At 39.3% G+C, this 14,576-nt stretch overlaps 2 protein-coding genes across 2 annotated transcripts; both read left to right on the top strand.

Annotated features, from left to right (window-relative positions):
• Positions 1-684: 684 nt before the first annotated feature.
• On the top strand, positions 685-1,974 carry LOC107491594 (uncharacterized). The gene has a single exon (XM_016112472.1). It carries the CDS (start codon positions 685-687, stop codon positions 1,972-1,974), a length of 1,290 nt encoding a protein of 429 aa, XP_015967958.1.
• A 6-nt stretch (positions 1,975-1,980) lies between these two features.
• On the top strand, positions 1,981-3,293 carry LOC107491584 (uncharacterized). The gene is made up of 2 exons (XM_016112461.1): positions 1,981-2,896; positions 2,950-3,293. The coding sequence occupies exons 1-2, from the start codon at positions 1,981-1,983 to the stop codon at positions 3,291-3,293; spliced, it is 1,260 nt and encodes a 419-aa protein (XP_015967947.1).
• Positions 3,294-14,576: the final 11,283 nt, after the last annotated feature.

A 14,576-nucleotide genomic window follows, 5' to 3' on the forward strand; every position in this document is an offset into this window, starting at 1 on the left:
ATTATTTTTTAAATAATACTGTATATTTAAATATTTTTATTAATTAAATTTATTTAGGTTAATTTAATATAATAAAAATTAATTATAATTAACATTATTTTAAATTTTATTGTTTAATTTAATTAAATTTAATTTAAAAAAATTTAAATGTGTAGTATTATTTTTAGATACTTATTTAAATAAAAATGTTAAAAATATTTTTTTATAAAAATTTTTGTATTAAAAATATATTTTATTTATTTAATCATATTTTAAAAAAATATTTTTGTAACACATTAAAATTAAATTTTATAATTTATTATCTAATAAAAAAATATGGGCAAATGACATATTTAAATAAAATCAATGAATCTTTTACCCAAATGTGCAAAACAGAAATATGTTATGTGGTTGTGCAAATTCGATTATTATATAAACCGTGGGAGCCAACTACGGTTTACTATTTGAACATAAACCGTGGCTGGCAAGGACGGTTTCTGGAAGGAAAAAAATGAGCATAAACCGTGGGAGGCTACCACGGTTTATGATTGCATGAAACTCTTCATAAAACCTTGCTACCAGCAACGGTTTATGAAGGAATGGGAATTTACATAAACCCCTGTAGCCTACAGCGGTTTATGAGGAGTGAAGATCTATATATATATTGGTGAGATTCAGATGCATGAGAGAGAGATCATTATCATAATGGCTAGTGAGGAGGAGAGTGTTCTTGTTCTAGTGCATTGCTCTGGAAAAATTAAAAAAAGCAAAAGATATGGTGTGAAGTTCACTGATAGAGAACCGGTGAGTGTTTTCATCAGTTCAACAAGCACGTTGTCAGATCTAAAGAACAGCATTTTACAGAAGCTTGGGATTTCTGGTAGCAAGTTTGTGAAGAAGTTATTCTACAAGATTCCCATCGCAGTTGTCTCGACCCGGGTTCAGTATGACACCTTTGTGCTAGCGGCTGATGAAGACATTAGGGTTCTGTTCCATTGTGTCAGAAGTTTTCCAGAGGTCAGAATACACGAGTTATTCGCAAAGTTGGATGTTGGGGTGGATAGTTCTGGGGCATCAGCTCCATTACATAACTCAAGTGGCGTAGGAGGTGCGTCTTGTTCGATGCCTGTGATAGCACCGTCCGTTCCGCTAGTGGCATCCCCATCATTCGCGGCTGATTTAGATCGAATGGAGGCTATTGGTTCTGCACCTTTGCAGGATCCAAGGGTCCGTGGGCAGGCATATGAGGTGGACACCGGTGGAGGCTTGATTCCTGATGTGCAAGGATTTGGGGAACCTGATCGAGTAGAGAACGCAATGTATGATGATGAGTCTGACCAGGAGTCTGTAGATATCATTGGGGACAGTGATGATGACACAGCTGGCAATCCACCTACACAGCATGGGGCTTCAAGTTCTGGCACTCAGCAGTACCCTCCACACTTCTCGACTCTAAACTTGGAGGCTCTGGGTGAACAGGCGGTGGATGGTGGTCCCACAGTTGGTGGCTCTTCTACGGAATTTCAGATTGGGCAGTCATTCCAAAATAAAGAAGAGGCTGTGCTGAGTGTGAAGGACTACAACATCCGTCGAGGTGTTGAGTACAGAGTCATCGAATCAGATCATCTGAAATATCATGGAAAATGCAAGGAGTTTGGCAAGGGTTGCACTTGGTTGATTCGCGTAGCGCTCCGTGCACGCAAGGGCACTTGGGAGGTTCGGAGGTACAACGGCCCACACACTTGCTTGGCTACGTCTATATCGAGTGATCACCGTCAGCTGGATTACCACGTTATTTGTGCGAGGATTCTTCCGTTGATTAGGACAGATGCTGCAGTTACGGTAAAGGTATTGCAACAAGCTACAGAAGCAGACTACGGTTTCAGGCCTAGTTACATGAAGGTTTGGCTAGCCAAACAGAAGGCAGTGGCACAAATATATGGAGATTGGGAAGAATCGTATGCGGAGTTGCCACGTTGGATGCTAGGGGTATAGTCTACCATGCCTGGGGCAGTTACTGTTCTGAAGACCTCTCCTGTTCGTGTTGGGGGTGAGGTTGATGAGTCCACGGTGTACTTTCATCGACTTTTCTGGACATTTCCACCGTGTATCGAGGCATTTCGGCATTGTAAGCCCCTCGTCAGTATTGATGGCACCCACTTGTATGGGAAGTATGGAGGGACGCTGCTAATGGCCATAGCGCAAGATGGGAACTCGAACATCCTTCCCATCGCATTCGCCCTTGTTGAGGGAGAAAATGCAGAGTCATGGTCATTCTTCTTGTCCAACCTACGATCGCATGTGACGCCACAGGAGGGCATCCTTGTTATCTCTGATAGGCATAATGGCATCAAGTCAGCACTTGAGGCACCTGAGACTGGATGGCTGCCTCCACGTGCCTATCGTGCCTACTGCATCCGTCATGTGGCTGCGAATTTTGCCCTTACCTTTAAAGGTAAGGATGCAAGAAGGATGTTGGTCAATGCTGCATATGCAAAAACTGAAGCAGAGTTTTATTATTGGTTTGACATCATGCGGTCTGAGAATCCGGCAATGTGTGACTGGGCCAATCGAATGGAATACGAGAAGTGGACAGAACACGAGGATAGTGGTAGACGGTTCAGGCACATGACAACCAACATTAGTGAATGTGTGAATTCCGTGTTAAAGGGAACTCGCAACCTCCATGTGACATCGTTGGTTAAGTCAACGTACGGCAGACTTGCAGAGCTATTCGTTATCCGTGGACAGACAGCGGAGGCACAACTCGGATCCGGGCAAGAGTTTTGTCAGGCTTTGGTTAAGGCTATAGAAAGGAACATTAGAGAATCAAGGTGCTTCATAGTGACGTTATACGACAGGCATCAATCCGAGTACACTGTGGCTGAGACAACACCGATTGGGAACTTTTCGCTGGGTACCTACATAGTTTCCCTTAAGGACCGAACCTGCGATTGTGGCCACTTTCAGGTGCTCCACTATCCCTGTTGCCATGCTATAGCTTGTTGTGCCTACTCGCGCGGGCGTCATATGTTCACGAGGTCTATCGTATGAGTGAGGTGTTCGAGGTTTACAAGCAGGGTTTTGTTCCGCCTATCCCAGAAGGGCTATGGCCCCCATATGCTGGCCCAACTGTCATTCCCGATCCTAACATGAGGTGTGCAAAGGAAGGTCGTCCGAAGGCAACCAGGATCCGTGGTAGTATGGATCGGACTGCGGATAACCGGCCGAAGCGACGTGGACTATGCCGTCAGCCCGGGCATACGAGGCGGAGCTGTGACCAGCGACTGCATCATGCTGGAGGGGGTTCTTAGATGTTATAAAGTTGAGATTGTTGTCTTTATTGTTTAAGTTGTTTTAGTTACTCATGATATAAGTTATGTAAGGTTGGATCCTAAAATGAATGTGAAAATGTTTGTTTAGTGAACTAAATTCATAATGTTAACTCCGTTTTTTTTTACATCAGTAATTGTCATAGATATAAATATAATAAATAATTATCACAAACACCTTCGTAGCCATACAGTATGATAGGTATATAAATATTAAATAAATGGCAGATAATATTTCACAGAACACCTAAAACATTTCACCCTAAACATCATACTAAGAACACAAAACAACATGGGAATAAAAAACATAACTAGTCAGAATCCTCAATGGTATCACTGACATCATCGTCAAACTGACCAAGAAGGTGACCTCCGGTGCCACACAAAGGAGGACGCCTCACCCTCCTAGGTCTCTGGTCTGCCTCTGCTGCTGCTGTCTCTCGGGGAACGGCACTGAATGCTGAAGCTGGTGTCCCACCCAACGGGATCCATGGCTTGTAAGGAGAAGCTGCAGGCTCGTTCAGGTCAACGGGCAACTGAGGCTGAACATCAGTAGTAGGTGGCTGCTGATCAGTAAAATGGGGATGAACCTCAGGCATCTCTGGTCTATAATGGGTGGCATCGTCGGTCCTGAGCATGTCTGCTATATCCCTAAAGAACTCTGACTGACTAACAGGGTCATCTATGTCCATCCCGACAGCAGCGGTGGTAAAGTCAGCAAATGCCTGTGGCTCGAAACTCCCAAACATCTGAGAGCTACTACCAACATCGTACGTGGGCTGATCCATCCCTGTAGCTGAACCACTGACATCATCAGCAACACCGTGCTGAGTACCCTCATCCTCAACCGTAGGTTCTCGACCACGTGAACGTGCACCACCATCCGGACCAGGCTGTCGTCTAGCTCTACGACGAGGGACACGATGATCGACCGCATCACCAACCCCAGGAATTGGCTGGTCCTCATCCAAACGATCGACCAGCCATCGCCACTCTCGATCCGTGGTACGGGTGCCTATACGGTGTCGCCGATTGACACGCCTATTATCTAGTTTGTCGTAAACGTGCACCCTGGGGGGGCCTGGGACGACCCTCTGTGAAGAGCCTCCTCGGTCAAAACAATCGGCCTCGGATCCTGAAATGCAACATCTGCGGAGAGGAATCTGTGGGCCACACGGCACCACCAGTCTAAGTACTCAGCTGATGGACCGGGGTCAACGACTCACTGGACCGGTATGACTGAATAAAGCCGGTTCTCCCAATGCTCATGCCACTCTCGATAATATCTAGGGAACCATCGGTCTCCACCCCTGCCATCCTTGCCATGTAACCAATCTATGTTCAGAGCTGGCGGAGGAAGATGCTGAACACCGCCGAACTGAGGAATCACCCGATCCACCTGATGCCATTCAATCGCAGCAAAATATATCAGGCTAGTGATGGCCGTCCATAACCTACGGTGCTGGTCAACTAGTATCTCCGGATGAATAACAGAAGCAACCTCGGCAGATGAATATGGCTCCCACACAAACTGTTTCAAAATAGGACATCTCCGTCAACGCATAAAATAAAATCTACACTATTCCAAGTAAGAGAAAAAACTAAATAACTCACATCCTGGACACGCAATCGATCCAACATAAGGCGTGCAGACAAGACTCTTTGACCCACTGCATCGTTTCTAGGTAGATATGAAGCCCACCTACAATTATAATTGAAATGATGTCATCACAAAGAAGTAAATAGCTTGTTGAACAAGTAATGAAACCAAAATTATTAAAGGCTACCTCGATGCAAGCGGAAACCTGAATCCATGAAAACCACCAGGTCTCAAACTGGGAAACCTCCAGAAAATCCAAGACTGAAGAAGCTGTAGTGGCCCGGTCAAGTTAACAACATTTCTGTTTGTCCCACGACAGAGACATCTGTACAACCAGACCAGTGCCGCTGAACCCCAGCTGTATCTCCCCAACTCGTCCAACGACGCCAAATAAGGCAACCAGCGAAGGTGGACCCGGTTCGCATTCTTGTCCGCGAACAACTGAGAGGACAACAGCATCACAATATAAGCTCGCGCGTATATACGCACGGTCTCCTCGCTAGCATCTGCTGGGAGAACCCGGAACCTCTCATGGAATCATGTGTAGCACACTGTCATCTGCTTTACCTTATTCTGCGGAAGTAACTCGCCAAACAAATCGCGAAACCAGTCCTATGCCGGTCTACTGTGTTCCATCAGATTCTCAAAGTCAATCAGGCACCCACTGACAGGCTCCCCATCAATCGGCAAACCAAGCTGATATGCCACATCTTGCAACGTGATAGTGCACTCACCAAATGGCATGTGGAAGGTGTGCATTTCAGGACGCCACTGCTCAATAAATGCGCTGAGTAGAGGCTCGTCAACCCAGAACCAGTGACTGTTCAGCCTAGCCAAATGATACACCCGGCGGTCTCCAGGTACGGTATGATCCGCTCGTGTAAAGGCATATTCTGTTGCCTCCTCACGCCACTAATAACCCTAGTGGGCTGCAATATGTAGGTAAAGAAACCCCTCAACATACGACCAATACTAAACAAATCATATTACATTTAGAAAAAAATTTAATTAAATATATACATATGTTTTCCATTTTCTTTTAGATTATAGTAAGAAAGATCACGAAAGGCAAAATAATGATAACAATACCAACAACAATAACTCTACTACGAATAACAACATTTACGAGACCAACAGCTACAGGTACTAATAAAAATAAAGGTAATACTGATAACTACGATTATCATAATAGTAACAAAATTAATAATCTAAATAATAAATTAATTATCTAAACAATGCTAATAAAATAAATTGACTCCATTAATAATGAAAAAATAATATTTATTATATAAATAATGAGAATAATATTAACAATATTTATTATATATTTATTATATAAATAATGACTAACCTCATCATCAATAGATCCAGCCACATGAGCAATGCCATTTAGTCGGTACAAGCGAGCTTCATCCTCCATGATTCCACAACCCAAACCCCACCAAATCCTCCAACCCTCTCTCTCAAACTCTTCCAACGACTCAGCTTGTAGATTTTTTTTCCCCTTCCAAATGATCCGTGCTCATCTTCAGCGGATTATGTATATATAGTATTATAAACGTAAACCGTGGGAGCCTACAGGATTTTACGTTCAAATCCAATATCCTCATAAACCGTGGTAGCTACCCACGGTTTATGCCTAAAATTTTCCCTTCGTAATCCGTGGTTGGTGGCCACGGTTTATGCTCATTTTTTTTCTTTCAGAAACCGTCCCTGCCAGCCACGGTTTATGTTCAAATAGTAAACCGTGGTTGGCTCCCACAGTTTATATAATAATCGAATTTGCACAACCACGTAACATATTTCTGTTTTGCACATTTGGGTAAAGGATTCATTGATTTTATTTAAATATGTAAATTGCCCAAAAAATATCTTTATCTAAAGATAATTATAAAATTTTAAGGGAAATTTACATATTTAAATAAAACTAGAGAAATCTTTACCCAAATACACAAATCAAAAAGTTGTTACGTGCTTGTGCAAAATGCATTATTATGTAAATTGTGGGAGCCAACCACGGTTTCTAATTTGTACATAAACCGTGGCTGGCAGGGACGGATTACATGTTGAAACAAAATGACCATAAATCGTGGTAAGCTACCACGGGTTATGAATGCAAAAAAATCTTCATAAAACCTTGTTGCCAGCAACGGTTTATGAAGGAATGGTAATTGGCATAAACCCTTGTAGCCTCCAACAGTTTATGAGGAGGGAATATCTATATATATGTGGGTGAAATTCAACCTGCATGAGAGATACATTTTTACACATATTTTTAAGATATAATATAGATACATTTTTAATTATATTAATATAGATACATTTTTTTTGAACGCCAACTTGATTCTACATCCCAAAAGCTCGTTCATTAGAAGCAAAAAATTATAGCTTCTGCATTTACTCAACCCACGTTTAGGTTGTTACTTGTTATTATTGGTTTTTCCATAATTTTTTCTAAATAAATGCTAAGAATATTAAAATAATTAAAATAATTATAGCTTCTGCATTTACTCAACCCACAAAAATATACTAAAAGAAATATAAAAAAGATTGAATATACTAAAAAATAATATTATAATTTAATATTATATTTTTTTAGTAATTAATTAATTATTTATCTAAAAGTAATTTTAACTAATATTATCCAAACAATATTTATTTTATCAAAATCAATTTTAGTAAAATTTGCCAAACATAAATCATGGTGGCACAAACTCACTTCTACCCAAAATTAATTCTACAAAATCACTTCCATCCAAACTCCAGTTTTCCCAATGTGAATCCAAACACACACTTAAAAATTACTGTTGATTGAAAAATATTTTTGATGAAAGTAAATTGATTTGGAGTAAGTCAGAAACAAATTTTAATGCATTTTGGAAATATTTTTAATGCAATTTTTAATGTATTAAAAATTGTTTCTGACTTACTCCAAATCAATTTACTTTCATCAAAAATATTTTTCGATCAACAGTAACTTTTAAGTGTGTGTTTGGACTCACGTTGAAAAAACTGGAGTTTGAATGGAAGTGATTTTGTAGAATTGATTTTGGGTAGAAGTGAGTTTGTGCCAACATGATTTATGTTTGACAAATTTTACTAAAATTGATTTTACGTGCAAAATTCCTCATAAACTGTGGTAGCCACCCACGATTTATGCCTAACACTTTTCTTTTCTAATCCGTGGTTGGTGGCCACAGTTTACAGCCAAACTTTTTTTTCTGTAAAACCTTTCTGCTAGTCACAGTTTATGTATAAATCAAAAACTGTGATTGGCTCTCACAGTTTATATAATAATACATTTTACATAAGTACGTAACAACTTTTTAATTTGTGTATTTGAGTAAAAATCTGATTTTATTTAAATATGTAAATTGTCTAAATTTTAATGATAGTATCACCTCATTTTTATTGTTTTGATTGAAAGTTGAAACAGTGACGGGTCATAGAAGTGATAGACACTCATGACAAGAAAGAAGAAAATCTAGCTACTAGAAATGCAGTCTGAGCCAGGTGATAATGATGAAGCCGAAAAGGAAAATAATAGTAAAAGGATCTAGTCAGCATAGCATTCGGTTTTTGATGTCTAGCAAATTAGCAAGCGCACTCGGTTAATAATAAAACAATATATATTAAAATTATTAATTAAAAAATTTATAAAATAATATAAAATTTAAATTTTAATATATTTATTATGTATTTATTAAAATAAAAAATTAAATTTTTTAATAATAATTTTAATATGTATTCTTATGATCTATGTTGGTTAGATTTATAATTAAAAAAAAAAATAGTTAGTTCAGATGTGTACCATGTAATGCCTCTGTCTATTCAACATGACACATCTTGTAGACTTGTACTATGGACTACACAACATTAATCCAAATTCATTCTTCCCGCCGACAAATCTTCAATTCCCATTAAAAATCTACCAAGTACGTAAAATGGTTTTTTTTTTCTTTTCAAATAAAAATGATTATGGTGTAACTCAATGAAATGGAAATCTATATGTATAAAGATTTTACGTTGTTACGATGTTAGTAAAAATTGTTACCTGTATTTTAATTTTTATTTTGTTTTTTTTTTCTAAAACACATCATACGTAGATTGCGTTTTTTTTTCTTTGTAACCTTTTTTTATTATTTTTTGTTTTTAAATTTAATAAAATGCATCTTGTGTTTTAGTTTTTTTTATTTTTTATTTTTCGAAAAATTAAAATGTAGGTTGTATTTTAAAGGTGTAAATTTTTTTATTAAAAATTGTTAAATACAGCTTATGTTTAATCGAGAATCTTGCCTATAATATGAAAGATAATTCATTCGGATTCATACTTCACTTCTATTCTTATTTCTTCGTTTTTCATATCTTTCATACTTGCGAGTTTTTTGACAATTAGTAGTGTCAAAAAAGTTGAGTTAAGTGAAATTGAAATTATAGAAGATATCATAAATTTGTGAGTGTATTATAACAGTGAGATTATATCAAAAACATACAAATGAGTGACTTTTGTTTGTGAATGTCTGTTTTTCTTTGCTATTCCATTCACCATGAGTTGTGTAGAGTTACAAAATGGTCTTTGTGAGAACAAACAAAGTCACATTTCAAAGAGAGTGAGCAATATTTTATATAGGAATCTTATACAAGTATTTAGAGGACTGATACAGTTTCAAATATTGTCCATCTCTAATATGTATGTAGCAGATGTTCTATATTTATCAACAAATCCGATTTCACGGGTCGATGATAGAAATGTATGTTGAGTTTGAACAGCATATGGGGGTTGATGCGGTTGGTGAGGAGGTCAATGGTGATGAGCTCGGGGATATAGATTGGGAAGACGATAACAACGACAATAAAGAGGAGTTCGAAGCTAACTACGAAGTCGATGATAAAAATGATGACGGAGACTTGGCAGGCAATTTGGCGGTGCAAAATGAAGCAGATGCAATTGTAAACCAGCACCATTTTGGTGTTTCGTCTTTTATGTGAACTCTGGATCTCGCAACCATACATGCTCCAGAATTTTCTGAGTATGCGAATATGGGTATGTTATGGTTATTAATTAAAATTACCAATACCATTTTTGTATTTGCCTTGACTGACTAATGGTGGATCACATGTCGTAGGTGAAGGTAATGTTGCGGCGGAAGATGGTGAATTTAGTGTTGGAATGGAATTTGGTTCTAGAGAGTCGGTGATATATGTAATCAAAAGCTATAGTATCTCTAGATAAGTTGATTACACTGTGTATGAATCTGAGCCGCAGACATTCTTACAAAATGCAAGGGGTATGATGCAGGGTGCGATTGACTTATTCGAGCTAGCTTGATTCAAAATAAAGGTTGTTGGGAGATCAAGAGTTACAATGACAAACACACGTACACCATAGGACGATTCCACAAGATCATGCCAAGTTGAACTCAAACACAATTGCAGATACTATTAGGTTATTGGTTAAAGCAGACTCGTTGATAAAGGGGATGTCTATTATTGTGGAAGTTTAATCCAAGTTCAACTATAGTGTTACCGCAAGACTTGGTTGGCAAAGCAGAAATCTATCGCAAAAGTTTTCGGTGATTGGGAAGCTTCTCACAAAACTCTTCCAGTATGGTTGAAAGCAATGATTGCAAAGATACCAAGGTCTCCTGTTCAAATAAAAACGCTTCTCGGTTTATCGTGAGAGTGAGGAGGTTCAAGGTGTAAGAGTTCTCCATCGCGTTTTTTAGAGCTTCTATCCATGTATTACAGCATTTAGACACTGCAAGCTATTGGTGCAAGTTGATGATACACACTTGTACAAAAAATATAAAGGTACATTTTTAGTTGTGGTGGCACAAGATGGAAACCAAAACATTGTGCCTATTGCATTTGCCATCTAGAGGGTGAGACAGTAGACACGTGGGAGTTTTTCCTAACTAATTTGCGAGATATGCTGTTACGATTGATGTCATGGCATTATTTCTGACCGCCATAACTCCATCGACATAGTAATAGCTCGCAGTAACGATGCATGATCACTACCAAGAGCACGGCACATGTTCTGCATCAGGCACATCGGATCCAACTTCTTAAGGGGGTTCAAGGCTCTGTACTTGCATAAACTTGTGGTTAACACAGGTATTTGAATTCGTTGTTATGGTTCTCTTCATAGTAATTTGTGACATCTCCTTATGATTACATGGTTTGTTTTACATGCTATTCTAAGACAGAACAAGAGTACAATAAAAACTACCAAAGGCTTAAAGATCGGGATGAGGCATTGGTGGACGAAATTGTGATCATCAACAATGGCTCCAAAGACTTGGTGCTCTCAAACATAAATCACACTTTGTCACAACTTCGCACAACTAACCAACAAGTGTACTGGGTCGTCCAAGTAATACCTTACGTGAGTAAGGGTCGATCCCACAGAGATTGTTGGTATGAAGCAAGCTATGGTCATCTTGTAAATCCCAGTTAGGCGGATTCAACTATATTAAAAGATTATTGGATTTTCGAATAATAATAATAAATTTAAACAGAAAATAAAGATAGAGTTACTCATGTAATTCAATGATGGAAATTTCAGATAAGTGTATGGAGGTGCTGTGTTCCTTCCGAATCTCTGCTTTCCTACTGGTTTAATCCAATCTTTGTCACTCCTTTCTATGGAAAGCTGTATGTAGGGCATTACCGTTATCAATGGCTACATCCCATCCTCTCAATGAAAATGGTCCAAATGCTCTGTCACAACACGGCTAATCATCTGTCGGTTCTCGATCATGTTGGAATAGAATCCCTTGATTCTTTTGCGTTTGTCATCACGCCCAGCAATCGTGAGTTTGATGCTCGTCACAGTCATTTAATTCCGGAATCCTACTCGGAATACCACAGACAAGGTTAGACTTTCCGGATTCCCATGAATGCCGCCATCAATTCTAGCTTATACCACGAAGATTCTGATTAAGGAATCCAAGAGATATGCGCCCGGTCTAAGGTAGAACGGAAGTGGTTGTCAGTCACGCATTCATAAGTGAGAATGATGATGAGTGTCACGGATCATCATATTCATCATGTTGAAGTGCAACGAATATCTTAGAATAAGAATAAGTCGAATTGAATAGAAAATAGTAGTACTTGTATTGAAACTTGAGGTACAGTAGAGCTCCACACCCTTAATCTATGGTGTGTAGACACTCCACCGTTGAAAATACATAAGTGATGAAGGTCCAGGCATGGCCAAATGGCCAGCCCCCAAAACGTGATCAATAGTCTCCTAGGATGGATACTAAAATAAAACTGAGACCAAAGATGTCTAATACAATAGTAAAACGTCCTATTTATACTAGACTAGCTACTAGGGTTTACAAAAGTAAGTAATTGATGCAGAAATTCACTTCCGGGGCCCACTTGGTGTGTGCTTGGGCTGAGCTTGATCTTTACACAAGCTGAGGATTATCTTGGAGTTGAAAGCCAATTTGTAGCGTATTTTTAGTGTTCAACTCTGGTTCGTGACGTGTTTCTGGCGTTTGACTCCAGAATGCAGCATGGAACTGGCGTTAAGCGCCAATTTACGTCATCTAATCACAAATAAAGTATAGACTATTATATATTGCTGAAAAGCTCTGGATGTCTACTGTCCAACGCCATTGATAGCGCGCCATTTGGAGTTTTGTAGCTCCAGAAAATCCTTTTCGAGTGTAGGGAGGTCAGAGTCCAACAGCATCAGCAGTCTTTTGTCAGCCTTTTATCAGAGTTTTGCTCAGGTCCCTCAATTTCAACCAGAAATTACCTGAAATCACAGAAAATAAACAAACTCATAGTAAAGTCCAGAAATGTAAATTTAGCATAAAAACTAACGAAAACATCCCTAAAAGTAGCTAGATCCTACTAAAAACTACCTAAAAATAATGCCAAAAAGCGTATAAATTATCCGCTCATCACAACACCAAACTTAAATTGTTGCTTGTCCCTAAGCAACTGAAAATAAATTAGGATAAAAAGAAGAGAATATACTATACATCCCAAAATATCAATGAATATTAATTCTAATTAGATGAGCAGGACTTGTAGCTTTTTGCCTCTGAACAGTTTTGGCATCTCACTTTTTCCCTGCCACAGACACATGACTGGGTGAACCTTTTCAGATTGTGACTCAGCTTTGCTAGAGTCCCCAGTTAGAGGTGTCCAGAGCTCTTAAGCACACTCTTTTTGCTTTGGATCATGACTTTAACCACTCAGTCTCAAGCTTTTCACTTTGACCTGCATGCCACAAGCACATGTTAGGGACAGCTTGATTTAGCCGCTTAGGCCTAGATTTTATTTCCTTGGGCCCTCCTATCCATTGATGCTCAAAGCCTTGGATCCTTTTTACCCTTGCCTTTTGGTTTTAAGGGCTATTGGCTTTTTCTGCTTGCTTTTTCTTTTTCTAATTTTTTTTCGCAAGCTTTTGTTATTCACTGCTTTTGAGGCATCTCCGGAATTTCTTGGTGATGAGCTTCCTCATGCGTCTCTTGGGTTCCATGAGTGGGCTCTCTTGTTTGCTCCATCCTTTTCTTAGTGATGGGCTTGTCCTCCTCAATGAGGATGCCTCCTTCTATGATAACTCCACCTGAGTAACATAGATGGCAAATAAGATGAGGAAAAGCTAGCCTTGCCAAAGTAGAGGGCTTATCGGCTATTTTGTTGAATTCATGGGAGATGACTTCATGAACTTCTACTTCCTCTCCATTCATGATGCTATGAATCATGATGGCCCGATCGACAGTAACTTCAGATCGGTTGCTAGTGGGGATGAGGGAGCGTTGGATGAACTCCAACCTTCCTCTAGCCATAAACTTGAGGTCCAGTCTTCTTAGTTGAACTGGCTTGCCTTTGGAATCTTTTTTTCCATTGAGCTCCTTCCACACATATGTCCATAAGGACTTGGTCCAACCTTTGATTAAAGTTGACCCTTCTAGTGTAGGGGCGTGTATCTCCTTGCATCATGGGCAAGTTGAACGCCAACCTCACATTTTCCAGACTAAAATCTAAGTATTTCCCCCGAACCATTGTAAGATAATTATTTGGGTTCGGGTTCTTACTTTGATCATGGTTCCTAGTGATCCATGCATTGGCATAGAACTCTTGAACCATTAAGATTCCGACTTGTTGGATGGGATTGGTTAGAACTTCCCAACCTATTCGTTGGACCTCATGTCGGATCTCCGGATACTCATTTTTATTGAGCTTGAAAGGGACCTCGGGGATCACCTTCTTCTTGGCCAAAACTTCATAGAAGTGGTCTTGATGGGCTTTGGAGATGAATTTCTCCATCTCCCATGACTCGGAGGTGAAAGCTTTTGTCTTCCCTTTCCCTTTTCTAGAGGATTCTCCGGCCTTAGGTGCCATTAATGGTTATGGAAAAACAAAAAAAGATATGCTTTTACCACACCAAACTTAGAATATTGCTCACCCTCGAGCAAGAGATGAAAGAAGAGAAGAAGAATAAGAAGAAAATATGGAGAAGAGGGGGAGAGGTGTATTTGGCCAAGAACGAGAAGAGAGGTTTGTGTTGTGTGAAAATGAAGAAGAATGGAGGGGTTTATATAGTAAGGGTTGAGGGAGTAGGTTCGGCCATTTAGGGTGGGTTTGGGTGGGAAAGAAATTTGAATTTTGAAGGTAGGTGGGGTTTTTGGGGAAGAGTG

Source organism: Arachis duranensis, chromosome 1 (assembly GCF_000817695.3).
Source record: "Arachis duranensis cultivar V14167 chromosome 1, aradu.V14167.gnm2.J7QH, whole genome shotgun sequence".
Classification (NCBI taxonomy): domain Eukaryota; kingdom Viridiplantae; phylum Streptophyta; class Magnoliopsida; order Fabales; family Fabaceae; genus Arachis; species Arachis duranensis.

Coding starts and splice junctions, on each gene's coding strand:
- LOC107491594 (XM_016112472.1), top strand. CDS start 685: ATGGCTAGTGAGGAGGAGAGTGTTCTTGTTCTAGTGCATTGCTCTGGA.
- LOC107491584 (XM_016112461.1), top strand. CDS start 1,981: ATGCCTGGGGCAGTTACTGTTCTGAAGACCTCTCCTGTTCGTGTTGGG. Junction 2,897..2,949: donor GATTGGGAACTTTTCGCTGG/GTACCTACATAG, acceptor GGCCACTTTCAG/GTGCTCCACTATCCCTGTTG.